A 27,001-nucleotide genomic window follows, 5' to 3' on the forward strand; every position below is an offset into this window, starting at 1 on the left:
GATGGATCCTCAGCGTACCTCGAAATGCCCCGCCAATCAAGATTTCTATCAGGCAATTCGATCTATCAAGCTGACAAGTTTAACTACGAATACCAAACAACGGACAATTCTAAAATCTTGCTTCCTTCCAATAATTCCTTATCTTTACGTTTGATTCAACATTCATTGCCTCACCGCTTCGTCTCCGAGTTGTACATAGCGGGACGAACACATATCAGGTCGATAAGGCTGAACTTCAAGGCCCTCTGTCAAGACTCGTCCACAACGACACAGCAGAGGATCCCTGGTGGTCTCTAGTACCGAGAATCTCGATTCATACCAGAATCCACACCCCGACCAAACAAGAAAGATGGTAATTCATGAACCCAATCTCCCTTCACACTCCCCGCAAGAATAGGTACCTTATTATGAGCTCTGCCCATGTTGCTCTGTGCTGCGACTTTAATTTCCAGACACACGGAAAGAAGACCTGAAGCTGATGGAACCTTCGCACAGTCCGAATCAAGACTCTACACATTCTCTCATGAGACGAAAGAACAACTCCGCAAATTCCGCCTAGGTACTTCGAGGGCAAAGACACCCATGGCCAAAATATGTAAGTCTGAGAGTTTCGCGTGCAACGTTCAATCACCTCACACCAAGTGTGTTGTAACAGATCAAATCGACATCAAGACTCAGGAGATCAAACCCTCATCAGACGAGACGTATACCGACATGCTCGAACTGGCCGACGATTTACCTGATTCATCACCGAGATATATTCTTCTAAGTTATCCTTTGACATTGGTATGTTAGGACGTATTTGACTTTCCTCTCCATTCCCTCCTTCCTACATCCTCTCCCGATCCGTACTGATGTCCAAGCACGCAGCCCTCGGGACGTCTCTCGGTACCTTATGTTTTGATATACTACCTTCCCGTCAATTGCAACCCAAACATGCGAATGAGTTACGCCGGCGCCGTCGAACTCATGCGTGGGACGGCCGAAGTCAATCGAGTCATTGAGATTTCCGACGCCGAAGATTTACAAGAGATCGAGGAGAAGTTGAAGGGTGAAGATTGAAGACTGAAGAAGCAACTTCGAGGACAAAATGAGGGGGGGGGGAAATCCAATGAGTTTTTAAAGAGTAGCAGCATCGATCGTTAGAATTGTTGTTGGGTCTGAAAGGTCCACGAGGACAGGTCCCTCCAAGTTCCAGTGCATGTATTCAAGTAGGATACCTGCTATATAGTATGGACGGAATATGATTCTGGCACATTTGTTGTGTACTTGCAGTTTTTGTAAAGAAAAAACCATTTAGAAATGTGATGTGGATCGGCAACAAGAAATGAAACCCTCATGTACACACATACACACAGACACAATGGCCGATGATATCGACACGGCATCTCTCGCTCCGCTAAATAAAATCAAGATCAGAGCAAGAAAGGATCAAAAGCAACATGTACACTGAACTTGGTTTTCCCATTTCATATCAACAATCCCTACCTGGCCACCCTAGGCACACTTAGAGCTGCGACCTCACGTGCTCATGACCTCCACCAAGCCCCGTCCTCCGGCTCGTACTCTTCCCTTGTTTATCGTACATGCCGTTCAAGAAACCGGCAAAGTAACCTTCCAGTGCTTCCACCGTGCCTTGACCCTCGACCAGGCGCACCGACACACCGACGTGTCCATCCGGGCGGACCACGACGACCGCACCCTCGGACCCTGTCAATCCGACCTTGGCGTGCGCCGAGCACTTTGCATCCAGGACGCGGATGTCCTTGCGATCGTCCGCGTAGATCCTGCCGCTGTAGTCCTGGAACATGGCCGGGAGGTCGGAAATCTCAATCTCCGAGCGCTTCGCCACGAGGGTCAACACGATCGAGAAAAACCGACTGTGCGGGTTGTCGCTGTCGTGGTGGTTGTCTCTCTGTCGCTCCTTGGATTCGTACCGTGAGTAGAAGCTGCCTGGGCTGGTCAGGCCGCTGGCAAGGTCTGATAGGGCCTTGTGTTGGCCTCGCTTGGGAGATTGAGACGCTCCAGCGTAAATGAACAGTCTGAAAGCGCCGTTGAAGGGAATTTCGTTCTCGAGATGGACGACGTTGGCGTCAACAACACGCGTGACGTTGGATGGGGGCATTATTCGTCCGGGTCGGAGTTTCGGAGAGTCCTTGATGATCAGCGGGTGTTGGAAGGAGTGCTCTGAGGAGTGGTTGAAGATATTGGGGTTGTAAGCGACACCGAAGCCTGAGGTGAATTCACAGTTCGCTTTGAACATCTCGACGAAATCGTTCTTGGTGTCGTGCTCGTCGTTGTTATGACTGTTATGGGCGCTGTCGACTTCGGTGGCAGTTGGTTGCCGCTGGGAGAAGAGAGCGGCGTATTTGTTGTCAAAGTTCAGGAGTGTCTCGGCGATGAACTTCCGTTCGACTTCGTACGTGGATAAGATGTCACGGTTTGCGAAACCAGACTCGACCAAGTGCATTTTCCATGCAAAGTTGATGGCGTCATGGAAGGCTGTGTTCATGCCCTGCCCGGCCTTTGGAGAGTGTGTGTGGCATACGTCCCCGCCCATGAAGACTCGGTGATCCAAGGTGTACTTGTCCGCAATTCCTTGGCCGATAGGGTATACAGAGTACCACTCTACTCGGTCCCAGGTGCAGTAGTATGGCTGAAAGATGCGCTTGGCAGCTGCTTGGACTTCTTCCACTGTAGCAGTCTTGCGTGGTGAAAAATCCGGATCCGTGCTGCTGGCGATTTGAATGTAAAGACGAACCATGTTGTTCTCACGCGGAATGACCATGATACTCCCGTGGTCCGAGTGAATGGTACACTTCATCTTGATATCGGGGAAGTTTGTCCGCACCACTCCGTCCATGACACCCCAGACATGCGAGATGGGATCTTTATGTCGAATTTGCACACCCAATGTTTCCCGAACAAAACTGCGGGCACCCTCGCCACTATAAAGGTATTTGGCGCGGACAGTTTCCGTCACATTGCTGTCCAGGTTCTTCAGATCGACCTCAACGGGATATTCGGGGTTGACATTGTTGGTCTCGAAGCGGGTAATTGTCCATGGTCGTTGAACATGGGTACCGTTGTTCTCAATATCTTCGATCAAAACTCGCTCGATCAGTCCCTGGTGCAGGAGTGCTGTGAAGGGGTATCTGGCGTCGAGGAAGTCGGGGCAACTTGCCCATGTACCTGTTCGCACGATTTTGCCGCCAGGTGCTGGATCCCAGAAAGCGACTTCGAAAACTCTAGCAGGGTTATGAGCCATGATTTTGCGTTTCAGGCCCATATTCTTCAAAATCTCTATCGAGCGTGGTTGAATACCATCTGCTCGTCCCGTGGCAGTAGGAACTGGCCGGTTGTCGATATGTCTGACCTTGTAACCCCATCGGGACAAAGATACTGAAAGGAGAAGACCAACAGGTCCAGCGCCTACTATGACGATATCGTACAACGGTACTTCTGGCATCTTGGTGAGCTGGGTGTAAATCAGAAAGGAAAATAAATGAGAAATGAAAGTGCCAGTTAGATCGCAGGGGAAGGCGCAGAATCAAAGAGGGCGAGGAGGTTATTGGGATCGAAGGGCGAGGAAGTTCAACAGAGGCAAGCAGTAGCAAAAATGCAAATATATATGAAAGGCCAAACGTGGATATGAAGACTTCGGATCTTAATCATGGCAGATCGCACAGGCCTCGGGGACGAGATTTCGAGGTCAGCTTCCCTAGACTAGAGCTATGATGAGAAACCGAGATGCTCTGCCGCTCCAGATACGGCTGGGGGTAAAGGGGAGAAATTCCGGCAAATGTGAGGGAGTGACTGACTCCCCACAGGATTCGGCCTAATGAGCTATGGTGCGAGCTCTGGAAAACCTCATGGCGTCAAGTAGCGCAACGCATAGTCCGTTGAGTGTAACTTGCGCATTCCGGGGGACCAGGAGGAAAACGATGATGTTGTTCGGTAGACGCCCCGCAAGTCGGTTCTCGAGGACGGCAATCGAGTTGATCACGTGGTTTCGGAGATGCTCGGCTTTAAGCTGCCTCCCAAAAATGGACTAGCTTCTGGGGCAGCTGCTCGTCTTTTTCAACTTCTAGCAAACAGATGATATTGTTTGTTATCTGGTCTCTGTCAAGTGCATGATATGCTTGACAAGGAAAAGTCCTGCACTGCAGGTTGACTGATTGTCATTCAGAGTGATGGCTTTGTTGCTGCTTGTTGTTGCATGCTGTTGGGATTATTGCTTGGGCAGGTCAGAATGGAAAGATGAGTTGGTCAAAGGCCTCCTTTTCGTCCATGGTAGGCACATCCTGTGGGTTTTCAGTATATGCAATCTGGGGTTCTTTGTGAGTTGGAGGTAAACATGTTTGTGCTCGTCCTGCCTTCAGGAGCATCAGGATGGACACAAATATGGCATTTGATGGTTGCCTTCATAAGAAGAAAATTTCCCAACCACTGTCACTGGATTCCTCCCTTCCTCATTCCCTGTTGAGCACCTTCACTTCCTCATCAGCAGCTTCGGAATCGGATAAATATATCCACCGTTACCGCTTGGCGAAATTGAAGGTCAGCACAAGGTGCTGCACATTGCCCGTGAGATTCCTCACATGCGACTTGCTTGTTCCCTGAAAACAACGCCTTTAGCCATTCTGCATGGTGTTGGATGTGTTTCATTGCTTTGTTGTGGTGTCAATAGTGCTCGTGTGCTGTCAGAATCCTTCTTCAAGACCTTTTCTTGCTCACTCCAGTGCTGGTGGTGATCTCGTCTCCTAAGCCATTTCCTTCACACAACCTATCAACCTGGGTTATCCTCATCATGTCAGAGATCAACTGCCACGGTGTCACGGCCGCCCCCATGTCATTCTCAGATGCTCATTATCGAAAAGAGATCCATGAGTTTGGTGCCTTTGACGAGGAGTCATGCCGTTCGTACGTACGAGAAGCTGGCATGAGAGCTGTCGGTGCCTATTCCTTCACTTCTGGCATGGAGGAGATATACTGCCTCATGCTTGAGCAGTGTGGACTCGATGGACTGCCTGATGCCATGAGTGTGATCCAAGACATGATGGAAGGAGACGGCGTTGCTGATGGCCTGGGTGACGATGGCGATATCTTCCGTTCCTGGCGTCACAGCTGGAGACAACGAAATGTGAGTGCATGTGTACCATGACCTGCCTGATCAGTACTGACCTGGGTGTAAGGCCAACTCAAAGAACCCCTTCATTACCAGAATTGGCACCTTCATCCTTCCAACTCCCACCCAACGACACATTCGTCGGCTGAGGGCACAGAACTTTATCCGTATCTTGGAAAGACCCAGCTTCATGGAAGGAAATAGAACACCGTTGGCACAAATCTCAGGCAACAGAGGCATACTCACAGCGTCTGTGACTGGCAGATTTGACGTCTCAAAGATTTTGGACGATGATGACCATGTTCTCCCGAAAATCACTCTTGCCCATCAAAGATGCAGAATTCTATTTGCTTCTGATGGCAACGAAGCCGCGGCCAGAATTGTTGGCAGAAGTCGCCTGAGCTTTGCAGGGACATCTAGCAGCACCACAGGGTATCCTTGGCCAGAACTTGTTGATCTCTCTGACTCGCAAGCGATGTCCGAGATTGATACCATACTCTTTCACCCCTACGATTGCCTGATTGAGGGCGAATCGTCGACCACGCCAGAGAAGAAGCCTGCTCTCCGAGATAGAAGAAGCGAGTTGTATGAGGAGGAGAATGATTTGGACTCTGAAGCAGCTTTTGTTGACGAAAACAAGCAAAGACTCCCTGTTACTGTTGATGATGTTGTATCACAAGATTTGGAGATGTTGCCAGCGACCGCGTATCAGGGCGCTTCTGCATGGAAGGGAAAGATGAAGGCTTCGGAGCCCGTTGACCTAGAGTCCTTCGACAGCGGAGGATCAAAGTCAGCAGAAGAATTGTCTCAAACAAAGGATGTCAAACCTCACGCACGATTGAGGCGTGAAAGCCAGGAACCAACCAAGCTTCAGCGTGCAAAGAACCGTGAAGCCAGGATGATTGATGGGAATATGATTCTCCCAGACCACCACGCCAATGAAGAAGTCTCACCAGAAGAGGAGCAGCCCCTTTCACCAAATGAGATCAGAGTCAAGGTCGACTTGACCGTTGAAGTGGAAACAGACGAGCAGCAGCAGATGGCCAGCAGCCGCAGTTGGTCACCTTTTGAGCACGAGAAAGACTCACCACGCCGCAGCTGGATTGCTTCCATCCGCACCACCTTGCGCCCAAACGGCGCTGCCAAGTCGTCTTCGGACGAGACGAGCCCTCCTCAGTCAAGCAAGGGCACGTCAAAGTCGTTCATCTGGTCCGACAATGGCGAAAGCCAGAATGGCACACCGTCCCCTCTCTCCCTTGGCCCATGAGGCCACCACCACCACCACAATGTCACGTGTCACGACAAGAGTTTGTTATCAAATGGCAAGGAGTTAGGGGGTTTGTTGTTTCAGGTTTACTTCTCATGTGTATCAACAGAACTATTCTTTCGCTAGACAAAAGTTGAATGTTTTTCCCAATCACCCATTCTTGTCTCTTTGTTACTTTGTGAACCGCCATACTAAAACTAGGAAGAGCATCTCCTTTCAATCAGGGGCAACTATCATCCCCAACAATTGAGGCAGAAACAGGACCATGTATTGAATGGTCGTTGTCCACCTCGTTTATCTATAGGCGTCTCTTCCTCTTTGTGTATTGGCATGGCCATCACGCGCAATGTGCGTTGATGGCTTGGTCTGTTCCAAATCTACGCCTTTATCATTTCCACTTTGTGTATGTCATCAACTAGACGGTCCCTTTGGATCCATGACAGCGTGATAGACCCATCATGACAGCGAATCCGGCCAGGAATTCATTGAACTCTGGACCAGTATGTGTACACGGTGTCGACCTGGAAGACAGTGAGACGACTAGTAAGGAGTTGAAGAGACAGTGACATTTGTACCAAACTTTTTCTCTCATTTCAGACTGGTCTCGAGATATTCAACTACTATAAACCTTTTGTCTCTTCATCCTGTGCGATTTCCATCTCCTCGGTCGCTATGCTTGTTCCATCTTATCCCAATAACAATTCTGACTCATGAAAACCTGCCGTATTGTACACCATCCAAGCCAGAGTCGTCCTCGAACTAGGATACGAGTCAATAAGGAAGCAAAAGCAATAAAAGGGAGAACAGATACTCACATCTACAAAGCCACACAGCGTGACTAGCCCTGTGTAGCACTGTACAGACTCTGCCACGAGTGGACGAATCGTTCCGTCGACTTTGCCGTTTACACCGGCATACTTCTTGAACACACCGACCATGTTCGGCCGATAGTCGGTCAGGAAGGTTCGAGCGGCGTACTGGATCTGCTCGTTCTGGGCGCCACGAGACAAGAACGTCGAAAGGAGAAGTCGAAGGGTTGAGGAGAGTAGGACGTAATAAGTACGAAGAGCCGAGACGGCTGGGTCAACAACGGTCGTGTAGGTGGTCGAATCGTCTTCATTGGGGCTGGGAATCGCAATGCCTAGATCCGGATCTGCATGGAACAACAGCGAATCTCGGACTGCAGACATAAGACCAGCGTCAAGAAGTGCGCCTGCACCTTCGCGAGTACGGGATACTTGTAGGAGAAGCAACATGCGTGCCTCAAAGATCGACAGAATATATGGACGATCTGGATAAGGCCGGGGATGATCAGTAAAGACATAAACACAGTTGGCTGGTATACAATGAAGAGACTTACGAGCTGGTTCCGTGGTCTGGAATTCCGTCGAAATATGCTTCAATGATTCAAGAAGGATCTCAAGCACATTTGCCTTGACGAACGAACTGATGATAAAGTTTGACTTTTCTGTTCGCGCAAGAGAGGCAAGCAATGCTAAAAGATTGAAAGCGTTCAAGCGGCAGGCATCAACTCCATCCTCTGCATCGTCACAGATGATTGGAATCAACCGCTGACTCGCTGAGCGAATGCAGTCCATGGAGTTTTTACGAGCCTTTGCATTGATGTCGGAATCGCCCTTATCGGTCGTAGAAATCCTCGCAAGGTATTGAGAGCAGATGCTGTAGAAGATCGTCCTGAGGCCGAAGCTTGAGTTGGTCACGGGGATGCCTTCAATGGATGCCCGGAAGAGCTGGAACAATTTCTCGGTGATGACATTATCCAACTGAGAATTTACCGGTGCTGTTTCGGAGAGTGCAAACAGTAAAGCATCAGCTGCTCTTGCTATTTCAAGAACATCTTCGGATTCGTCCGAGATAAGCACGTCAAGCTTAGGAAGCATGATTTGAAGAATGTGCAGAATGAACTGGAGTTTCGATGTGGAATCCATAGGACAGGTCTCAATGGTAGCAATGATCATATCCACATATTCGTGCAGAGCATCACTCCTGGCCTTATGTGCAACGATGGATCTATTGCGAGCTTCCAAAGTGGCAATCACATAGTCAGCTTCAGCAATGAGTTCTTGCTCGTCAATCTTGTTAGAGCCTGGTGTCTCTGATGGTTTTTGCAGTAGCATTTGGCGGTACGCCGAGAGATATTCTCGGATCAGTTTCACATCATACAAGCTTGGCGCCTGTTCGGTGGCTTCCGTCAGGTACATGTCAAAGTCGATTCCAGCGAAATTCTGGAGGCCTAGCTCAAAAGACGAAGACAAATCCAATTCGAGAAAGTCAGAAAGGGAGAAGACATCTGGATTGGAAGTTGTAGTGCCATCCATGTCGCTTGTTTTGCCCTGGAGGGTGGAAAGAGCGTGGTGGAGCGTAGTGGTAAGGCCATCTTTCGCAGCAGCTCTCAATTCCGTAGCTGTATAATTGAATAAAGAAGCTCGGAATGCTAGAAACTCTGCAAGAGCTTCAGAAGAGGTGCTGTACCAGAAGGACTCGTGGAAAATGGGGTTACCATCCCATAGTGTCTGCTGATACACAAGTGGTAGGCGCAAATACTGCGTTGGAAGAAACTGGAGTCGACGCAGTTGACCGATCACAATGTTTTGGGTAGCTTCAGAGGACCAGAGATGTCTCAGCACCTTCATTGCTGCTGCCTTGATATGGATCAGCCAGGAGACCATAACCCCATCTTCGACGTCAGGGTAGTTTTCGACTAAATCAATGACGGTGTTGAAGACAGAGGTGCCAGCGTCAATGGTGGACGAAATTGTTAATCGTTCCTTGAGTCTGTCGAACCCAAGAAGAAGATGCGCAAGGTTTGGCAGGTTAGGTTGGGTCTCCAGACAGGCATTGAAGAAAGCCAGCACACCGTCTTTGGTCAGGTAACTGACGGATTCAAAGCCCTCTTCGAGCTCTCTAATATCGAAGAGCAACCGTGAAGTTAAGCTTCTAGTAACAGGCTCCAATTCAAAGCTGGCATTTGGGCCGAGCATGTCGATAATGCGTCTTGTGCGTCCGCTCACAGAATCTGTGGTTAGAAAGTGATTGTTAAGTTTGGGTGAGCTAGAAAGCTTCTGTAGGAGTGCGAGAGCACGTAAGGCCAGTCCGGCTTGTTCCGTCGCCGCGAATTGACAGAGATTGAGGACAACTTCTGGATGAGAAGCGAGACTGTCTTCAATAGAGCCGACGCTCAATCGTGCAAGCAATCCGTCCTGACCGAGTCGAGATTGGACCATTGGTCGGATGATATCGAAATAAGTTGGTTGCAGGTCCAAAATACGGTTGAGAATATCAATCGAGCGCTGTAAGCTCAAGAGAAGAGGCGAGTCCGGGAGAGCAGCCTCAATGGCATCTAAGGGTACCCGTAATGACTCCATCAATACTTTGTTCATATCTGCGCTCAAAATCCATTGCATCAATCTCGCAAAGGGACTGCGTTGCGCATACACCGCTGCCACTGGGGCATCTTGGAAAGCATCACGTTGTGGATCTGCCCGGTCCATCATGACAACGAAGTCCTCGTTGAAACCCTCAAGCCCTGCCGCCACAAACTCCAGGCAGTGAAAGGAAGCTATCGACCGCTGCACATCATCGGTGATTTCCGGAAGCCGCCTAATAAACAGCTGGCCACAGATGAGGTCAATGTATGGATCGATTCCAGGGGTCCTGTAGGAAGCGCCAAGATCTGCAGGAAATGGTAGCATATCTCCTCCTAAACTTGTCGAAGGGAGAGTCGCGACTAGGTCACGTAACAAGATCACGAAGGAGTCATACTGGTCAAATGAGACTGCAATGGCACTGAGGTTGGCTTGCAGGTCGGCAGACGTCGGTTTGAATGGTTGACTTGTCTTATTCGCCGCCGAACGAATCATCTCTTGGCCATTTGCAGCCCAGTTATCCAGTATCTGCCACATGGCAGTTGCGGTCTGGACAGACTTGTCCGTGAGTAACGAGTCCAATGCAGCAAAGATACTAGCCCGAAGGTAGGTTGGGACTGGTCCAGAGCTTAGCAGCAATAGTGCTTGTGGAAAGGAGGGAAAGGTTGTTTCCAAGATGTAATGCCGAGTGCCACTGGGCTGTCGACTTAGATGAGCCAATAGGCGAAGATAGCAAGATAGCATAACCGGACTTTCGAGCTCGTTTAAGTCTGTGGGCAAGACTTTGCGCATATTAGGGAGTTGGGATGATGTTGCACGTTCATGGACTTTGTGTGCGTACAACTCGAGCTCGGCAAAGATCTGTTGGTAGTTCATTGATGGATTTCGCCTACCTCTAGTGGTGGTAGGCAAAGATTCATCCAACAAGAACTTATGAGCTGCTTCAGCGCACTCCTGGTTCTCCGCTATAGAGCATAGAAGTTCACAAAACGCACTGACTCGTGGGACGGTCTGCCGCCTGGATGCCCACTGAAGGAATCCGTAAAGATTGCTGTCAGGATCTTCCCACCACTGTTCGGCAGCCTCCGGTCTACCTTCGAACGCGAAGGAGACGAGAATCAGGAAACATTCAAGGTGTAGTTTGCTGGGAGTTCCTCCTCGATGCTCGGGTGGCAGTCCCTCTTGCATTGCAATCAGCTGATTTAGACGTTGATCATCTTCTTCAGTCCTTAACTTCCGAATAGAGTCGGGCATATTTGAGATGAACGACTCGACGAAACTCTCCAATGATTCCATATACTGTAGTCGGAAGTAAGAAGACGTCTGATCACCATTCTCAAGTACAACGTTTGAACCCTCGCTAAGAAGTAAACCCACTAGCTCCTGTCGTGCGGGATGTCGCCAAACATCTGAGTTGGTGGTAGTGCAGATCGACAGCATTAATTCAAGGGCATCTTCATTCAAAGCGGCAGTGACAGCCGAAGCTCTCCTTTCGCTTCCAGCATCTGGATCTGTGACGTCGCGAAATTGCCCACTATACTCAACTGTCCACCACAAGCTGAGAATGGCGTGGAAGGGGCGCACCGATGCTGAAGCGGCCTCGTTTGGTAAGGGCCCCAAGACAGCATCTAGAGAATTGGTGCTTTCCTGAGATAGATGGCTACCCGGTGACGCACACTGTCTGAAAGCGGCAGAGAAAGCCGGAAGATAGTGGAGCAGATTAAACTCGATGCGACCCCAGCGCTTCACAACAGCGTGCAACTTCCGTAGATCTTCCTGGTTGGTGTAATCTCCTTGAAATAAATAGGCTAGAATACAGGCCAGAGCCTCGTGCTGTTTGAAAAGGCTGTCCTTCTGAAATTCTAAGGTCGCATAGAATTCGGGACCGCGAGGCCCACCTAGCAGCGCCTTACTCTGAAGCGCGTCTGCGACTTTGGCTTGGAATTTTTCGAGATCCTCCAGTGTATTCAGGCATTTTCTGGCAAATAGCGACCCGTTGTTGGTCACTCCCGAATCGATTTCCAGCACTCTTGCAACAACGGACTCAAAGATTTGTCGAACCCCAGCCTCAGATTCCAATTCCAGCGACTGTTGGAGTGTGATTCGCAAAGATTGGAGAAGTAGATCGCGTCGATTGTGGTAGCTGCTGACAACATCTGTCACGAGAGACTCGTCCCCGGATGTAGGATCTGCTTGTACTTCTATCAGGAGACGGCCGGCTTCGATCTCATCAAGGTCAAGGCTGGTTGCTATGGCTCGACTGATGTGCTTGAATTCGTCGTTCACACTGAATTGTTGCTCGCCGACTGTGAGCTTGCCTGCCCATGTAGGTTAGTATGCTGTTGCAGCGTAACCCAGAATGTTGCACATACCGCTGCTATAGGCTTCTCTATCGCATGCTGAAGGCACTGCCTTGTCAAGAAGCCTTCTGAAGTCCTGGATGCTATCCTCCAACTCCTGCCACAACCGATCGATATTGGCAAGGCGCGTCTCTGCGAAGGCGAGCAAGTCGGCATGCAAGCCTTGTAAGCGCAAAAGACTCTCCATTGTTTGCAGTCTATGAGAGAGCCTTCAACGAAAGCGACAACGCGTGGAAGCTGGCAACGTCGCGTCTCAAGGCATCATGGTCCATGGACTTTTGTCTCCAAAAATTGATGCCGCAGTCAAGGCGAGTTTCCTGAAATGGGTTAGCGTAGTTTGGCGTGCCAAGCATATGTTCTTGCTCTTTGGTCAGGCCAATGTACGGAGTAACTGAACACCCCATACATTGTTTCTCTCCCTGACAGGCTTTATGGCGTCTTTCCGTTTGACTATACCAGTCGGTCTTCAAAAATCAGATACCCTGGTCAGCGAAACCCCATAAATCTGCGCCTGAACGAAAAATGTTCCTTGATAGGGAGTATTTATTGACCGTCCGAGGCTGGAGAGATGGCGGAGGTCAAACTTATCGTGGCAGCCATTGGTAAGCATGGGCTTTGACCAGCATATCCGTATCTCAGCCTTGTCAACTAACTACGACGACCAGGAAAGCTAGAGGCTGATACACAACGTGTCCGAACCGAAGGTCTTGAAGGTTTGTTAGTTCTCGCAGTTGCTTGCTTTAATTGACTTGGTTTGCAGCTTTGAAAAGCGCACTCTGCCAAGGCAGGACCACATCTCGAATGTAGGTGCGAGACTTGAGCTGAGATCTCATAAGCTGACTTGTCCCACAAGCAACGTCCTAGAAGATGATGTCTTCCACAAGATCTTTGAATTGCTTTACACCATCATTGCCAGAGAGAAGTCAGCTTTCACCCGTGCTGTCAAGCCAACGACGAAGAATAATGCTGCATCTCGTCTCGAAGTCGCTGCAGCAGCCTTTAGACTCGTTGTGGAGGCAGGATCTTCTAACGTGTCTTTCAAAACTGCACTGTCCGTTCTAGACCATGTTGTTGACACTTTGCCTTTGTCAGATGGGTCCTTCTGCAAGCCCCTCAAGACCGACTATCTCAAGGCCTTCCGTTCCATCTTGGAATATTCTCCCCATGCAGAGCATATGCGTCCTAAAAACTGGCAAGGCTATGTTGACTTCGTTCTGGAGGCATTGTCCTTAGGTCTTGAGGATGACCAAGTAGATGATGATCTTGTGACTAGCCGAGAGACTAGTATGGCCTCTCGATCCGGCTTGCAATTATCCATACGCCACAGTCAACGGAGTAGGAGGACCCTTGGAAAAGACATTGCTTCATACGTTGAAGATCTCGCTGTCGCCTTGAAAGGTCTTACATCTGTGACAAATGCACCAGTCCCAACACGCTCTGCAGCCATCGCCGAGGTACTGATCTCTCTTTTGAACTCGACTACCCGGGGACAAGAGCCTTTATTTGAGATCTTGAACAACATTATCTTTGTTTCATTGACAGAGAATGTCGCCTTGATACGGTCAATGCTAATGGAGCTCATTCCGATCATACGGAGGCTTTGGGTCAGCAAGTCAAGTCTGCTGCGGGAACAAATGCTCATCACGCTATTCACATGTCGGTACTTCTTTCTCTCCACAAGCGAGCCGTGGCCACACGTTGGTGTTGATCGTATTGAAGCTCTCATGCGAACCATTCTGTCCGAGTATCATCATCGCAACGAGAGAGAAATCCTACACTTTGACGATATGCGCCCTGACGCCGAGGGAAGTGATCAGCCGCTGCGACTCAGACAATTCCTACCATTGAGAGAATCATCTCGAGCTTTGTCATGCTTTATGACCCTCTCAGTCGTTTCATGTCTTATTTTGGGATTAGTCGCCTCTGGTAAATCGATGCGACCTGAGCAGTATTCTGAAGACACATCTCGGAAACGGCAGAAGACCCAAAGCCCTTTCGACGAAGTTTTACAAAGCGCTGCAGTTAGTCCAGGTCAGGAGAGGCTGGTTAGCTTGCAGATCTTACTTTTCCTCCTTGATCAACCACACACACTCGATGAGAAGCTCTTTGTCGGAGTTTCCAAATTGATACCGGCGTTGACTCACGAAGATGGCAATGTACAAACCTGGACGTTTCTGATTTTCTCACGAGTATTAGTCTCTCCACAGTCCACTACAAGTTCGTCAATCGACTGGTTGCGGGTTTATGAGGCTGCGCAGGGAGCATTGTCTATCCCAGCGGCAGCTCGAGCAGCCTGCCAACTTCTCAATGTCATTTTGGAGACGGAGGTTCTTGGCTCTGCACTGACGGGAGCATCTCTCCACAATGCTGTGTTCGGAGGATCTAACAATGGACCCTGTTTATTCACCGATACCGCCTTGACCCTCTTGACTACTGCTCTTGGATCTGGTTTATTTGAGACTGGGAAGCTCTTTGAAGACTTCTGTCTGAAAACCCTGAGTTGGTTGACCGCCAGGTGGACTCTTCCTCCTACACTTGATCGCCTGTCCAACTCGCAAATTGCGTTTCATGGCCGACCCTCTCTCTTGTACCTGCTTTTGACGTCTATGTGTGGCTCTTATGATAGACCCTTGCCTCGAGAGGACTGGTCACCTTCGCACCCGTTGTGGCGAGCATCATTGATTCCATTTGATGATCTTGACTTTCTGCGTTACCTTCTCTGTCTCCCTCCACATGAGCCCAAAGGTGCTCAAACCCTGGGACATGGAAGTCCTCAGATTGACTCCGTTACAGCTTCCCACACCACAAAGGCTGTTATCGACTTTCTGAACGGCCGATTATCCGACTTTATGTGTTCATGGGAAAGTATACGATCTGAGCGAGGTTTCAATATCACAAGTGATATTGCAACAATACTGGCCGTGGCATCTACCGTAGCCACCGGTGTTTGGACCAAAACCGGCAAGCATTCTCAAAGTGCTCAGCAAGATCCGTCCCACGCCAAAAGCCGTGACACGATTGAGGCTTTTACCAGAGACCAGAGTGAAGACATGCGCAGACTAGTGACCGGACGTTTCTGCGAGTCGACCTTGCAGATATACGATAAAATTGTCCAGAGCGATGATGAAGCCGCTCCTGAGGCATACCAACCGGTGATAGAGTTAGCATTGAGACTCACAAGCTTGGTCACCGACCAGGATACGACAAGCTCAGATTCAAAAAACCTATCTGATTTTGAAATCATGGATATAGACACATGGGATTCCCAATCTAGCCAGCGAGGCCAACATAATGTCTCAAGTGCCATGAGGATTGATCTGCCGCTTTGTAGCGACACATCATCGCTCCTGACAAGAAATAAGGTGGAGCTTATCACCGCACTACAGGTAATCAAGTCAAGTCGTTCTCTCGACCCCGAGACCGCTTCTGTGGTTGTTGATCAGATTCTGTCTTTGGATCCAGATTCGTTACTCGCTGCCCGTGGCGCTGTCAAGGATTTTTTCGGCCTAAACCCTGGTGTCACTCGTATTGACGCTCATCGACTCCTTGGTGACCTCGCCAAAAGGTACATGCAAGACTACCGATTCGAAAGGTGTGAAGCTGCCTTATGCTTCTGTCTCTCTACTATGCAGAGTCTTTCAAGATTATGGACAACTCGGGAGGAGACTGACGATCTACGTGAAACTGCACTCGATATTTACGACTGGTTTCTGAACACCGCTCTTGGGAAGCAAATTGCTAGTCGCAGAGTGCTCCTACACATCACAAACTTGCTAGACTCGCTTATGAGACAGAATGCATCCTTCGATGAAGAAGAGCTCCCTTCTCCCAGAACTAGCCTACTCCATATTTTGAAGGCTGGTAATGTCACGACGAAATACGGGTTAGGCAAGAAATTAACCCGCATATTTGAGAAATATGTTTTGAGTCAACATGAGGCTATTTTCGACGATATCGTTGAAAATCTGCCCTCTGACCCGGATAACAAGGAAGGTATTGCCGTTCGGCTCCATGTCATAGCACAACTTGGTGCTCATTGGCATACTGTACTGCGACAAGCCACTTACCATACCTTTGAGACGGTCGCAAATGTACCATCGACAATGCCAATGGCCACAGCTTGCATTGCAGAGATGTGTACGACACTTGGCCTGAAATCACCCCGGGTTTTATTTGGGCTTTTTGCTCCACAGATATTCTACACTTGGCTGAGTAGAGGCTCTCTGGCACAAATTCCTTACCTTGCTTTCAGCTACATTTCTCTTAAGGAGCTTGCGTTGGACAATATCGCAGAACTCGTTGGTCAGATTGCACTCCGAGGCTCGAGCCATGCGGAAGAGCTTGCGGTTCTTGTCGAACAAGAGTGGTTGTCCCTTCTGTCCGATCATTTTCCGTATGCTGAAGCCTATACCCTTGCGTCTGAAACCAGTGTACCGAAACAAGAGCGCATCTACGATGGATCAGAGAAACTGATACGTAAACAACTTGGATCTGAATCTTATTTGAGGCTGTTACGTTACAATCTTCCCGAGATTGTCGCTCGTCTGGTAATAACGCTGCAAGATGACCGCGCAATTGACAAATCTTTCGAGAAGAATGACGAAACATCTGCTCTTTGTGCATGGCAAGAAATGGCCTCCATGTCAGATTCAAACACACAGATTCCACTTTCTCAGCAGCCTTCTTTCAGAGCCCGATGTTTGTTAGACGAACTCAATTACTTATACCAACGACTTGATATTCAGTCTACCGACGTCTGGACCTCCGCCTTGTTGATTCATGTCTATAGACAGCTGCTCGAGAGAATATATCCAGCACTGGGCTCGTTGCATGTTTGTAGCATCATTCGGAAGATTCGTATTGCAGTCAGCCTTGCAGGCCCAGTTGCCCTGGAAGGCTATCCACTGGAAATGATTTTGCACAATCTGCGACCATATCTTACGATGTTTGAGTGTGCCGAGGACACAATGGCGATTTACCAGTATTTGTTAAAAGCTGGGAAGGCCTATCTCAACAAAAATCCATCCTTCATTGCTGGCTTAGGTGTAGCAATCTTCACTTCTCTTATTGGCTTCATGGGTTCCTCTCAAGATAGCACGACCCAGGAAATTCATTTCGTTTCGACAATGAACAAGGCGCAGGCCTTTCGAAGCTACCTTGGTGATTATCTCGACTCTATGAGTCTCGCAGAGGGAACTGAAAAGGCGAGGTCGACCTTCCAGTCTCTTGTGCAACACGCCAAAGCCATAACATCCTCAGGGAACAGCTCAAAAAGTTCAAGCGAAGGAAGCCTGCTGCAAGTTCTTCTCGCTGATAGAGCCTCAGAGGAACCTTTACTTACAAATATCCACTTTGACATCGCTATTGGTATTCTGTGTCAGCATTTCCAGCCTGCAACCAGCCGTTCGGATGATATTCTTGAAGATGATCTCCAAGCAGCGCAGTTCTCTCCTATCTTAGGCACAATCGTCAAAAGGATCAACTTGAACCAGCCATTCCGCATATGGACTGCAGAAATAATTGGCCGGGGGCATATCATGCGCGGCTTGCGCTTTAATGCTAGAAGGGAAAAATCGATCGAATATCCTTCAGACGTAACCCAAGTTGAGCCGGATCAGGACGCCATACATTCTTATACCAGTATTGTTGAGTTTCTTTTAGATCTCATATGGGGCTCCGACTTTACTGCCTCAGCCTATGCCGAAAAAACTCTGCAACTGATATTCAGTGGCATGCCCGATAGATCTCAAGATGATGTGCTCCAACAAAAAGTCGAAAGGGATTTGATTCATCAGCTGAAGTACAAGCATTTCCCATGTCCTGCGATCCCTCTCCCACAACCAAGTATCCTGACTGCGGAAAGACTGCCCTCCTCCACCCACGAGAATGGGAGTTGGGCTAGTGATATCGTGGCTGAAATCAGTGACTCTGCAGCTCACGATCCAGTTTTGAGCTTTCTCAAGCCCATTGCGCTTGCACTCTCGGGTTCCGCGGACATCTTACTACCATTTGCCGCGCACCTGGTTCTTCTCCGAGAGATAAATGCGCAGCAGACATTCAAAGACAAATTATCCCACGGGTTCACAAGTGTTTTCCATTCGGGCTCACGATCGCCCGAAAAGCCACGTCGACTAGCTTTGCAAACTCTCTTATACCTGCAAAGATGCCGATTTCCAAATGAGACCAATATTACTGCGCGGAATTCTTGGCTCGATATTGACTTGGGTGATGCTGCCATTGCTGCGGCCGAATGCCGAATGTGGCATGAAGCACTCTTGTTGTTAGAACTGCAGCACTCGTATGCCGGGCTACAATCTGGCCGCTCGTCCCGAAGGTCATTTGCAAGCGCCAAAAGCGTCCCTGGAGAAGTGGTTGCGAAAGTTTATGAAAATGTTGACGACCCTGACTTCTTCTATGGTAAAAAACAAGAATTCGACCTTGCTGAAGTCGTCAGCAAAATGACACATGAAGGCGCAAGCCAAACATCGCTTTCTCTGCACAGCGCAATGCTTGACACGCGGTTGAGAATGGGCGACCAGGGGCAGTCTTTTGCTTCCATTGCACAAGTTACTGCATCCTCGTTGAGTGCCGCAAACATGCAAGGTATTTCTGAAGCTGTAAGACAATACTACGAAGATTCTGGCAACAACACGGAGCTTGCTATGGGACTGCTGCCCAACAGTGACTGGGACGTCCAGCCCATGAATCGATCAATCACATACTCCAAGGACATGTCCACCTGGCTACAAGATCTCTATCACACGACCAAGAAGCAGGATTTGATCGATAAATTAGATCAATCCTTACTTTTACTCATTGATGACATGGAAGCCAGCGTTTCCGGCAATGCTCAGACCAGCGATATCTTGACACATTTGGCCATACGTGGAGAAATCAAGCAGATCATGTTGGCAAAAAGTCCGGAAGACTTGGAAGTTGTGTGGGCGAGAATTGAGGCAAGGGATGAGCGGGTCAAGCTAGTCGAGTAAGTTATCATACTCATGTTCTAGCACACTCGTACTAATTTGAGTATTCAGGTTCGAAAGACTGTCTCCAATACTTGATGGAAGAGAATCATCATTTGCTGCCATGCGGCGGAACGTCAATCTGCAAGCCGCTTTCTCCTTGAGTCCAAACCAAGCCCTCCGCAATGAGGTTCGGGCAGCCAGACACTCACTTGAGCTAGCATCCAAGTTTGATGTGCCACAATTCTGTCTAAATCGAACTTTGTACTTGTCAGAACTCAATCAGGTAGCCAATCAATCGGGATTGGAGGTAGATGTTGCCGTCCGATACGACCTTGCAAGAACATTGTGGTCCCAGGATGAAACAGCTGTTTCGATTGGCATCTTGCAAAAGTTGAAGGAGCGCGATGATACGGCCAAACAAGCCATTCCGGTCACGAGAGCAGCCATCTTGACTGAACTTGGTCACAGGATCGCCGAGGCTCGCCTCGAGAAGCCAGATGAAATTATTTCCCGATACCTTATACCTTCGTTTGAGGAGATACGCGGCCACGAGAACGGATCAGAGGCTGGCAGGGTTTACCACAACTTTGCAAGTTTCTGTGACACGCAACTTCAAGACACTGACAATCTGGACGACTTTACCAGAATCAGCAAGATCAGAGATCGCAAAGACCAGGAGGTCCGAGAACTTGAACAAATGTACAAGAGCAGCCGTGATGATCGACAAAAGAAACAATTGAAGATACACCTGGACAGAGCACGAACGTGGTTCAAGATTGATGATGAGGAATGGAAACGCGTGCGGAGCAATCGAGAAGAACTCATACTAAATTGCCTGGAGAACTACCTTCTTTCGATGAAGGCATCTGATGACTACCCGAACGATACTCTTCGACTTCTGGCTTTGTGGCTCAATCAAGCGGAAAGTCGAGAAGCGAATAAGGTGGTTGGCAAACATTTACCTGGTGTGCCTACTATTAGATTCGCCCCCCTGGTCAATCAGCTTTCGTCGCGCTTGCTCGACATCAAAGATGATTTCCAAAAAAACCTTATGGATCTGATGTTTCGAATCTGCTCTGACCACCCCTACCACAGCCTCTATCAACTTTTTGCTGCGAGTAAGAGCAAGGCACTGAAACAAGATGAGGTTGCTGTCTCTCGCAACCATGCCGCCATCAGACTGTCTGAAATAGTCAACAAGAAGAGTGTCTCAGCTGCAATCTGGGTGGCGCTCCACAACTCTTGCATCCAATTCCACCGAGTTGCTTCGGAGAGCCTTTCAGAGAAGGAGAAACGACAGGGCTCGAAAATTCAACTACGGAAACTGCAATCTGGTCAGAAACTTGAGAACGTCTTATCCGAGGCTCACACTAGGATCGCTCCGCCAACCTTGAATATCCCTCTCCGGCCTGATCACGACTATTCGAGTGTGCCTACATTTGTAAAGTTCGACCCAATGATTTCTATCGCTGGTGGGTTGTCGAATCCCAAGATCGTCACCATGACTGCTTCCGATGGGCAGCGATACAAGATGCTTCTCAAAAGCGGAAATGATGATTTACGTCAAGATGCGATCATGGAACAAGTCTTTCAACAAGTTTCGGATCTTCTCAAAGACCACCGTGCCACTCGACAGCGGAATTTGGACATTCGAACATACAAAGTCATTCCCTTGACAACGAATTCGGGTATCATTGAGTTCGTCAAAGACACTCTCCCACTGCATGACTACCTTCTACCAGCCCATGAACGCTTCTTCCCGAAGGACTACAAGCCCAACAAATGCAGGAAAGAGATTGCGGAAGTTCAGACGAAAGGTCTGGAGCAACGTCTCCGTACCTACCGAACTGTCACGGCCAACTTTCATCCAGTCATGCGCTTCTTCTTCATGGAGAGATTCCCCGATCCCGACGATTGGTTCTACAAGAGATTGAACTACAGCCGCTCCATGGCCGCGGTCAGCATCCTCGGTCATGTTCTGGGGCTTGGTGATCGACACGGCCACAATATCCTCCTCGACGAGAACTCGGGTGAAGTGGTCCACATCGATTTGGGCGTGGCGTTTGAAGCGGGTCGAGTCTTGCCGATTCCAGAAGTCGTGCCCTTCCGTTTGACACGAGACCTGGTCGACGGTATGGGTCTGACCGGCGTCGAGGGTGTTTTTCGGCGGTGCTGCAATTTCACGCTCGAAGCGTTGCGTGTGGACCAAGAATCCATCATGACCATCTTGGATGTGCTCAGGTACGATCCCTTGCACACGTGGTCCATCTCGCCCTTGCGACTACAGAGGATGCAAGAAAACAACGAACAAGCCGAAGCCACCGCAGCAGGTGCCGGCGCTGGTGCCTCTGTTGCCGCCGGTGTCGATGGTGGTGGCGGTGGTATGTTGCCACATGATTTGGCGAGTCGAAGAGAAGCCAATGAGCCTAGCGAGGCAGACCGTGCCTTGACCATCGTCGCGAAGAAACTGGGCAAAGCGTTGAGCGTGGAGGCCACCGTGAATGAACTGATCCGACAAGCGACGGATGAAAGAAACCTTGCAGCGTTGTTTTGTGGATGGGCGGCTTATGCGTAGTGCGTGACCGATGAAGATTTCAAGATGAGAAGAAATGTTGAATATGCAATCGAAAATGCAGAAGAGACTGTCAAGTTGAATTGGGGGTTTTCGGGGCCTTCAAGAGGTAGACAAAATAAAATTGATGTGTTTCGACCCTCTCTGGGTTTTTCTTTTATTTCCATCATGACACGGGAAGTGGTAACCAGAAATCGGTACAAATGATTATTTATTGTACAGGCGTCGCCACCTCTGTTCTTTTTTCTTGTCTGATATTACAAGACATATCATAAACCGTGATGGTATAATGTACATGATGTACTTTCCGCCCGGCCAACACTGATGTCCGAAAGACCACATCGTTACACCCAAAGTTGTCTAGACGATCGCCAGATATTTTTTTTTGTGGAATAGCCGTGCTCATGTAACAAATCAGAAGGCCACTTGAATCTCACCCAATCAACTCGGCTCAAACCTCCCAACCGTCCTGTGACAACTTGTACGTCAACGGGCTCGTCGATTTCTTATCGGCCAGCCATGGTGCCGCCTTGTTTGTTCCGCTTCCGTTTGCAGGACTGCCACCGAAAGTCTTGGCGTATCCCAGGTTCCACCGGTCCTCTACCTCCATCAACATTGCCCTCTGGGGCTGAGCGTGAGGTGGGATGGGGACTTTTGGTTTGGGACGACGTCCACGTGGAGCTTTGGGAAGTTTTGTTGGTGATGTTGTCGCCCCGCCGGCACTATCGTTGTCGTTTTCTTTTCCGCCTTCATTCGACAACCCCGAATCGGCCTTCTCGGCATCCTTGATGATACTCTTCAATTCCTTGTCATCGCTCGTGATCTGAGCGCGGATATAGCCTACATCGACACCGTCGACACCGTTCAACGTCGACATGACACTCGCCCTGGGAGTATAGGTGTACTTGTCCAGATCGATGGGTCCGGTCTTGGGCTGTATCGCGGGATCGAGAAACGCTTCACTCCCTTTCGCCAAGAGTTGATTGACGTCCAGACTCTCGCCGTGTGGGATATTTTCGGGGTGGCTGGGCGTGACGCAGTCCATGTCGACTTCCTTGCGGAGGACGTGGTCGATGTCGACGGCCGAAAAGAACGCACACGACTGGGGCAAGTCTTCTATGCCCATCTGTTGGCTGAACATGGCTCTCGTCCAGAGATTGCTGATCTGAAGGGCCAAGGCGGCTTTGTATCTGTCTTCACGCTTGACTAGGTACCGAATCTCGTCGTGTACGGTGATGGCGAGGCGAGCGTCGAGGTTGAAGCGTCGGATGAGGTGATCCATACTGATGATCAGGAGATGCAGGTAGTCAACTCCAGAGGATTGAATGGCCCAATTGATCCGCGACGTCATGAACGAGCCTTGGTTGATGAAACGGCGCATCAAGGCTTCAGTGATGCCGGCGCCGAGGACCGGAGTGCGAGGACGTTCTTGTTCCGCAAACTCTTCGAGGCGGTTGAAGACGAATGACTCGGTTCCGCCTCGCCAGAACGAGCCCGCCCCGAATGCTTTCCGACGAGTCCGTGTTCCTTTCGTCTCCTTGTAGAGTCGTGAGGCGATCTCGTTGGTTTCCTTTTCAGAGAGGAGAGGATTGAATTGGCGCAGCAATTGTGCCGCGAATCTGAGACCTGCACCGTAAATGCGGCCGTAGTTGAAGACCTTGGCATCGTTGCGGGAGATTCCTAGAATCTTTGCCGTCTTCGAGTGCAGATCAGTGCCGGCGGCCTTGGTCCCCTCGAGGGTCATGAAGCCTATCGCGTTGCCACCGTGTAATTGGAATTGCGCATCACCGACGAGTGAAGCAATCCAAAGTTCTTGGCTATCAACGTCGGCACCGACGAAGCAATATCCCGGTGGAGCTTTGATCATAGCTTTCAGCTCAGAGCCTACGCGATTGGCTTTGGCGTTCGAAGCCGTGAGCCAGGTGTTTTCCACAGCACGACGGGTGATAGTTCCCATCGGTATGATCTGAGGAAGGATGAACCCTTGATTCGTTTTGCCAGCCAGAGAAGGATCTCGATCTGCCTCTCTGACGACCATCTGAGATGTGATTCTATCCCGAGCTGAGATCCAGTATGAACACGATGCGTTCATTTCCAGAGCCTCTTTCGCTAGCCCAAATTGTGAAGATAGTGTCCCTGCTTCAAAATACTGCAGGTATCCTTTAGCCAAAGGTGTGACACACCGAGCTGTAGGACCGTCCTTGTGTGGCAGTTTGAAGTAAGCATTCTTCATGTCAGACTTTAGTGTCTCGTTGGTCTCCTCGGACATGTCGCAGGCCACAACGTTGCTATTCTCGTATTTGAGAACATCCTTGTGAGGGACTCGAAAGGTCCATCCGTGTTTGTCGGACCAGATGAGAGGATATCCATCCCATGAGAGCTTGAGCAGTATCGGAGCGATTCTAGTTCGGACAGTCAAGTTGAGAGGGGAAGTGTTGGAGGTGAAGAGGTCTCTGTACCAGTTAGGTGCACCTGGCTTCTTCTGACGAGCAACAGGAACGGGCGCCTCGCCCTTCTTCCTCGTCTTTTTATACTTGATCTCCTGCCCTGACCAGTCCAGCTGGTTAAGCCATGGGTCTGTCGTGTAGACCTCTGGCTTCTCTTTGACTGCTAGTGCTGCCTCCGACAGCTGGATTAACCTGTCTTCGACATCCTTCAGCCTTTGCTGATATGTGCCCTCGGCTCTTTTTAAATACTGATCCCACGACTCATCAACGGGCAGGATGACAGACGAGAGATGTCTCAAGGCACCAAAGCTGACTGGATGAGGGCATGTCTCCAGAAAATTCGGAAACACTTTCTGGAAGACTCTGTGGGTGATGGCCACGTCTGCGGCACAATAGTCGAGCAGCTCGTCGATTCTTTCGCGGATACCGTCACGATCGAGCTCGCCAAAAAAGTCTCGTTGGCTCTTGTCGATGGTCACGCCGCAATGGAATTTTGCGACATCACGGAGAGAGTTGATGGAACTTCTCCCCACCCACAATTCCTCCTCTTCCTCGCTCAACATCTTGTTCTCCAGCATTCTTTGTAGTTCGAGGGAGTTGTGATCGCCGGCCATCTTGTCCCTGAGATCTCTATTCTTCTTGTGTTTCATCCACGTCGGCCTCTGTCTCGAGCACATTCCGTTCACAGCGACATGTAACGACATTGTGTCGATGAAGAAATTCTTCGACTGCTTTAGGTCGTACTCTTCCTTGACTCTTGCTCGATCATAGCCAATATTGTGCCCGACTACAATCCGCGGTTTCGTCGGGTCGCCCAAAGGTATCAGTTGCCGGGGGTTGTCTGATTCTCCGAGAAGATAGGGCGATATCCATGCGTACCACGCAGACGGGCTCGCGGCCGTTGCCATGACCGCGAAGGGTGTTTCCTTCCACATTGTTTCGACATCGAATGACAACATGGTCTCGTCCGGCGCATCCACCTCTTCGGTCGTCATGTCCGAGTTGTACTTTGTCCAACCACTTCTGATAACCCATCTTCGCGGTCTTTCGGGTGTGTTGGCCCTCACAAAGGCTTTACCGTAGGACAGATATGGTTCCGAAGCGTCCATACCCAACCTGGTAAAATGCTCGTCCAGCGAGGTCCCGAAGATGGGAGGAGTGTCCAATCCGATGGACGGCGCATTATCTTGGTTCTTTCCCAGCAACTCATGGCGTCGCAAATGGTCTTTGGACAACTCGACGAGATCCGCTCGTGGTCGCGTGGCACCTGCGGGAAAGACTTGAGGATGTACATAGTCGCTCAACTGCTGTACTCCGATGTCATTGTATCTGGGGTGCGACGGGCGCGCGAGGGTGTTGTTTTTGTCGCTGGCAGCAGAGGGGCTGGTATCGACAACGTCACTCGCATAGTATCGTCGGAGGATGGCGGCCGCTCGAAGTGCATACGGCTGTCGTAGTCTGAACTTCTGGGAGGTTCTGATATAGCCTCGCGCGCACTGCGCAGGCGCAGGAGGCCACAACATCTATGCGACCGTCGTTTGGGCTGAGATGGTCATTGTGAAGGCCACGGTGGTGACAGATAAGAGACACAACTCTTTGACGTCTTGGGGGGTTCGAAGTAGTCAGTCAGGAGAGGCAAAATCCAATAGTCGCACTTCATAATCTTATCTTATCTAAGATCCGATGTTTAACCAAGGCGATTTCACCAAAGCATGTCGTAGACTATGGCCGCTGATACCTTTTGCATTGAAAGCAATTATCCAACCTCGAGGTTTGTCGATACAGATCGAACTTGAAATACTATTGCTGCAGGATACAGTCATTACGCTGTATTCGCAATAGGTTTTTCAATTTCGAGGACTCCGCTCGAGTAAATCGAATAACAATGTCATTCAACTCCAAAAACCTACACTACGACAAACAAGAGCCATCCTTTCTCCGTAAACTGAAAGGACAATACGCTGGGTTGGACGGAAGATCGAATGTTCAAATAGCCAGACCCAAGAAAGACCGTCTGAAAACCGGAGACGGGGATGAAGACGATCCACTCATCGTGGACGAGTCAGGCGAAACGGTAGAAAAGGCCGAATTCGAGAGGAGACAGAGGGAAGGCGACGATCCCGAACTTGAACGGCAGCCAAATACGGAGAATGGCGACGACAATGGTCAAGATGGAAAACAGGAACAGCAACATCAAAACGAGAGACAAAAAGTCACGGAAATCGGATCGTCCGCCAACGCCAAGAAGAGGAAAGTCGGAAAGGTGGTGACGAGTGATGAGGTTGACGACCGAGGAGAAGTGAATGTAGATGGTCAGTCGATTGTGAAGAAGTCACAGAGATCAAGGCTGGAAGACCCGGATGACGCCGAAGCCAAATCACCAAAGAAGAAGGATCAGGTCAAGAAAAAGGGCAAGAAGATTAAATTGTCGTTTGATGACGCGGATGGTTGAGTATAATCCGAACTGGTCATCACGAACACGAAGGCATCGATCTTTTGAGGTTCAGGATTTGCGACCCGCTCAAGACACATGGAGCTATGAGATAAGCCATTTCAGTCATCGCCCCAGAACAGGATCGTTGCGATCAAGCAGAATGAAGCTTCGACGACAGAAAGAGTTCATGACAGGCTCAGTCACACCGACCAGTTGCCATGGTATCATGGCGGAGTCGAAGGTATGATGATTCTAAGGCCTTATGTCGTAGAACATCATCCCGACCGACGCACAGCTACGAGAAACGCGACATCTTCGACATGTATACTACAGACTTGCAGCAGGTGTCGTATTTACTATGCAATGTACACTGAGGACGTCTCGCTGAGAACCAAGGATGAGACGAGTCTCACGATATGATGTATTGATAGGGAGGATC

At 49.6% G+C, this 27,001-nt stretch overlaps 6 protein-coding genes across 6 annotated transcripts; 3 read left to right on the top strand and 3 right to left on the bottom strand.

The window, feature by feature from the left end:
• The first annotated feature begins 7 nt into the window (after nucleotides 1-7).
• On the top strand, nucleotides 8-1,253 carry PV06_08658 (uncharacterized protein). The gene is made up of 4 exons (XM_016410014.1): nucleotides 8-352; nucleotides 496-595; nucleotides 656-786; nucleotides 871-1,253. Exons 1-4 carry the CDS (start codon nucleotides 350-352, stop codon nucleotides 1,060-1,062), a joined length of 426 nt encoding a protein of 141 aa, XP_016259036.1. The 5' UTR covers nucleotides 8-349; the 3' UTR covers nucleotides 1,063-1,253.
• A 254-nt stretch (nucleotides 1,254-1,507) lies between these two features.
• On the bottom strand, nucleotides 1,508-3,469 carry PV06_08659 (uncharacterized protein; the record flags this gene model as incomplete). The annotated part of the gene is made up of 1 exon (XM_016410015.1): nucleotides 1,508-3,469. One exon carries the CDS (start codon nucleotides 3,467-3,469, stop codon nucleotides 1,508-1,510), a length of 1,962 nt encoding a protein of 653 aa, XP_016259037.1.
• Nucleotides 3,470-6,851: 3,382 nt separating this feature from the next.
• PV06_08660 (uncharacterized protein) lies at nucleotides 6,852-12,399 on the bottom strand. Its single transcript, XM_016410016.1, has 4 exons — nucleotides 12,154-12,399; nucleotides 7,756-12,099; nucleotides 7,211-7,686; nucleotides 6,852-7,154 (listed from the first exon to the last, which is right to left on the bottom strand). Exons 1-4 carry the CDS (start codon nucleotides 12,326-12,328, stop codon nucleotides 7,104-7,106), a joined length of 5,046 nt encoding a protein of 1,681 aa, XP_016259038.1. The 5' UTR covers nucleotides 12,329-12,399; the 3' UTR covers nucleotides 6,852-7,103.
• A 165-nt stretch (nucleotides 12,400-12,564) lies between these two features.
• On the top strand, nucleotides 12,565-21,796 carry PV06_08661 (uncharacterized protein). The gene is made up of 5 exons (XM_016410017.1): nucleotides 12,565-12,743; nucleotides 12,807-12,854; nucleotides 12,902-12,944; nucleotides 12,995-19,126; nucleotides 19,179-21,796. The coding sequence occupies exons 1-5, from the start codon at nucleotides 12,710-12,712 to the stop codon at nucleotides 21,682-21,684; spliced, it is 8,763 nt and encodes a 2,920-aa protein (XP_016259039.1). The 5' UTR covers nucleotides 12,565-12,709; the 3' UTR covers nucleotides 21,685-21,796.
• PV06_08662 (uncharacterized protein) lies at nucleotides 20,316-25,729 on the bottom strand. The gene has a single exon (XM_016410018.1). It carries the CDS (start codon nucleotides 25,649-25,651, stop codon nucleotides 22,133-22,135), a length of 3,519 nt encoding a protein of 1,172 aa, XP_016259040.1. The 5' UTR covers nucleotides 25,652-25,729; the 3' UTR covers nucleotides 20,316-22,132.
• A 284-nt stretch (nucleotides 25,730-26,013) lies between these two features.
• PV06_08663 (uncharacterized protein) lies at nucleotides 26,014-26,989 on the top strand (the record flags this gene model as incomplete). The annotated part of the gene is made up of 1 exon (XM_016410019.1): nucleotides 26,014-26,989. One exon carries the CDS (start codon nucleotides 26,014-26,016, stop codon nucleotides 26,578-26,580), a length of 567 nt encoding a protein of 188 aa, XP_016259041.1. The 3' UTR covers nucleotides 26,581-26,989.
• Nucleotides 26,990-27,001: the final 12 nt, after the last annotated feature.

This window comes from Exophiala oligosperma (assembly GCF_000835515.1).
Source record: "Exophiala oligosperma strain CBS 72588 unplaced genomic scaffold supercont1.9, whole genome shotgun sequence".
NCBI classification, from domain to species: Eukaryota; Fungi; Ascomycota; class Eurotiomycetes; order Chaetothyriales; family Herpotrichiellaceae; genus Exophiala; species Exophiala oligosperma.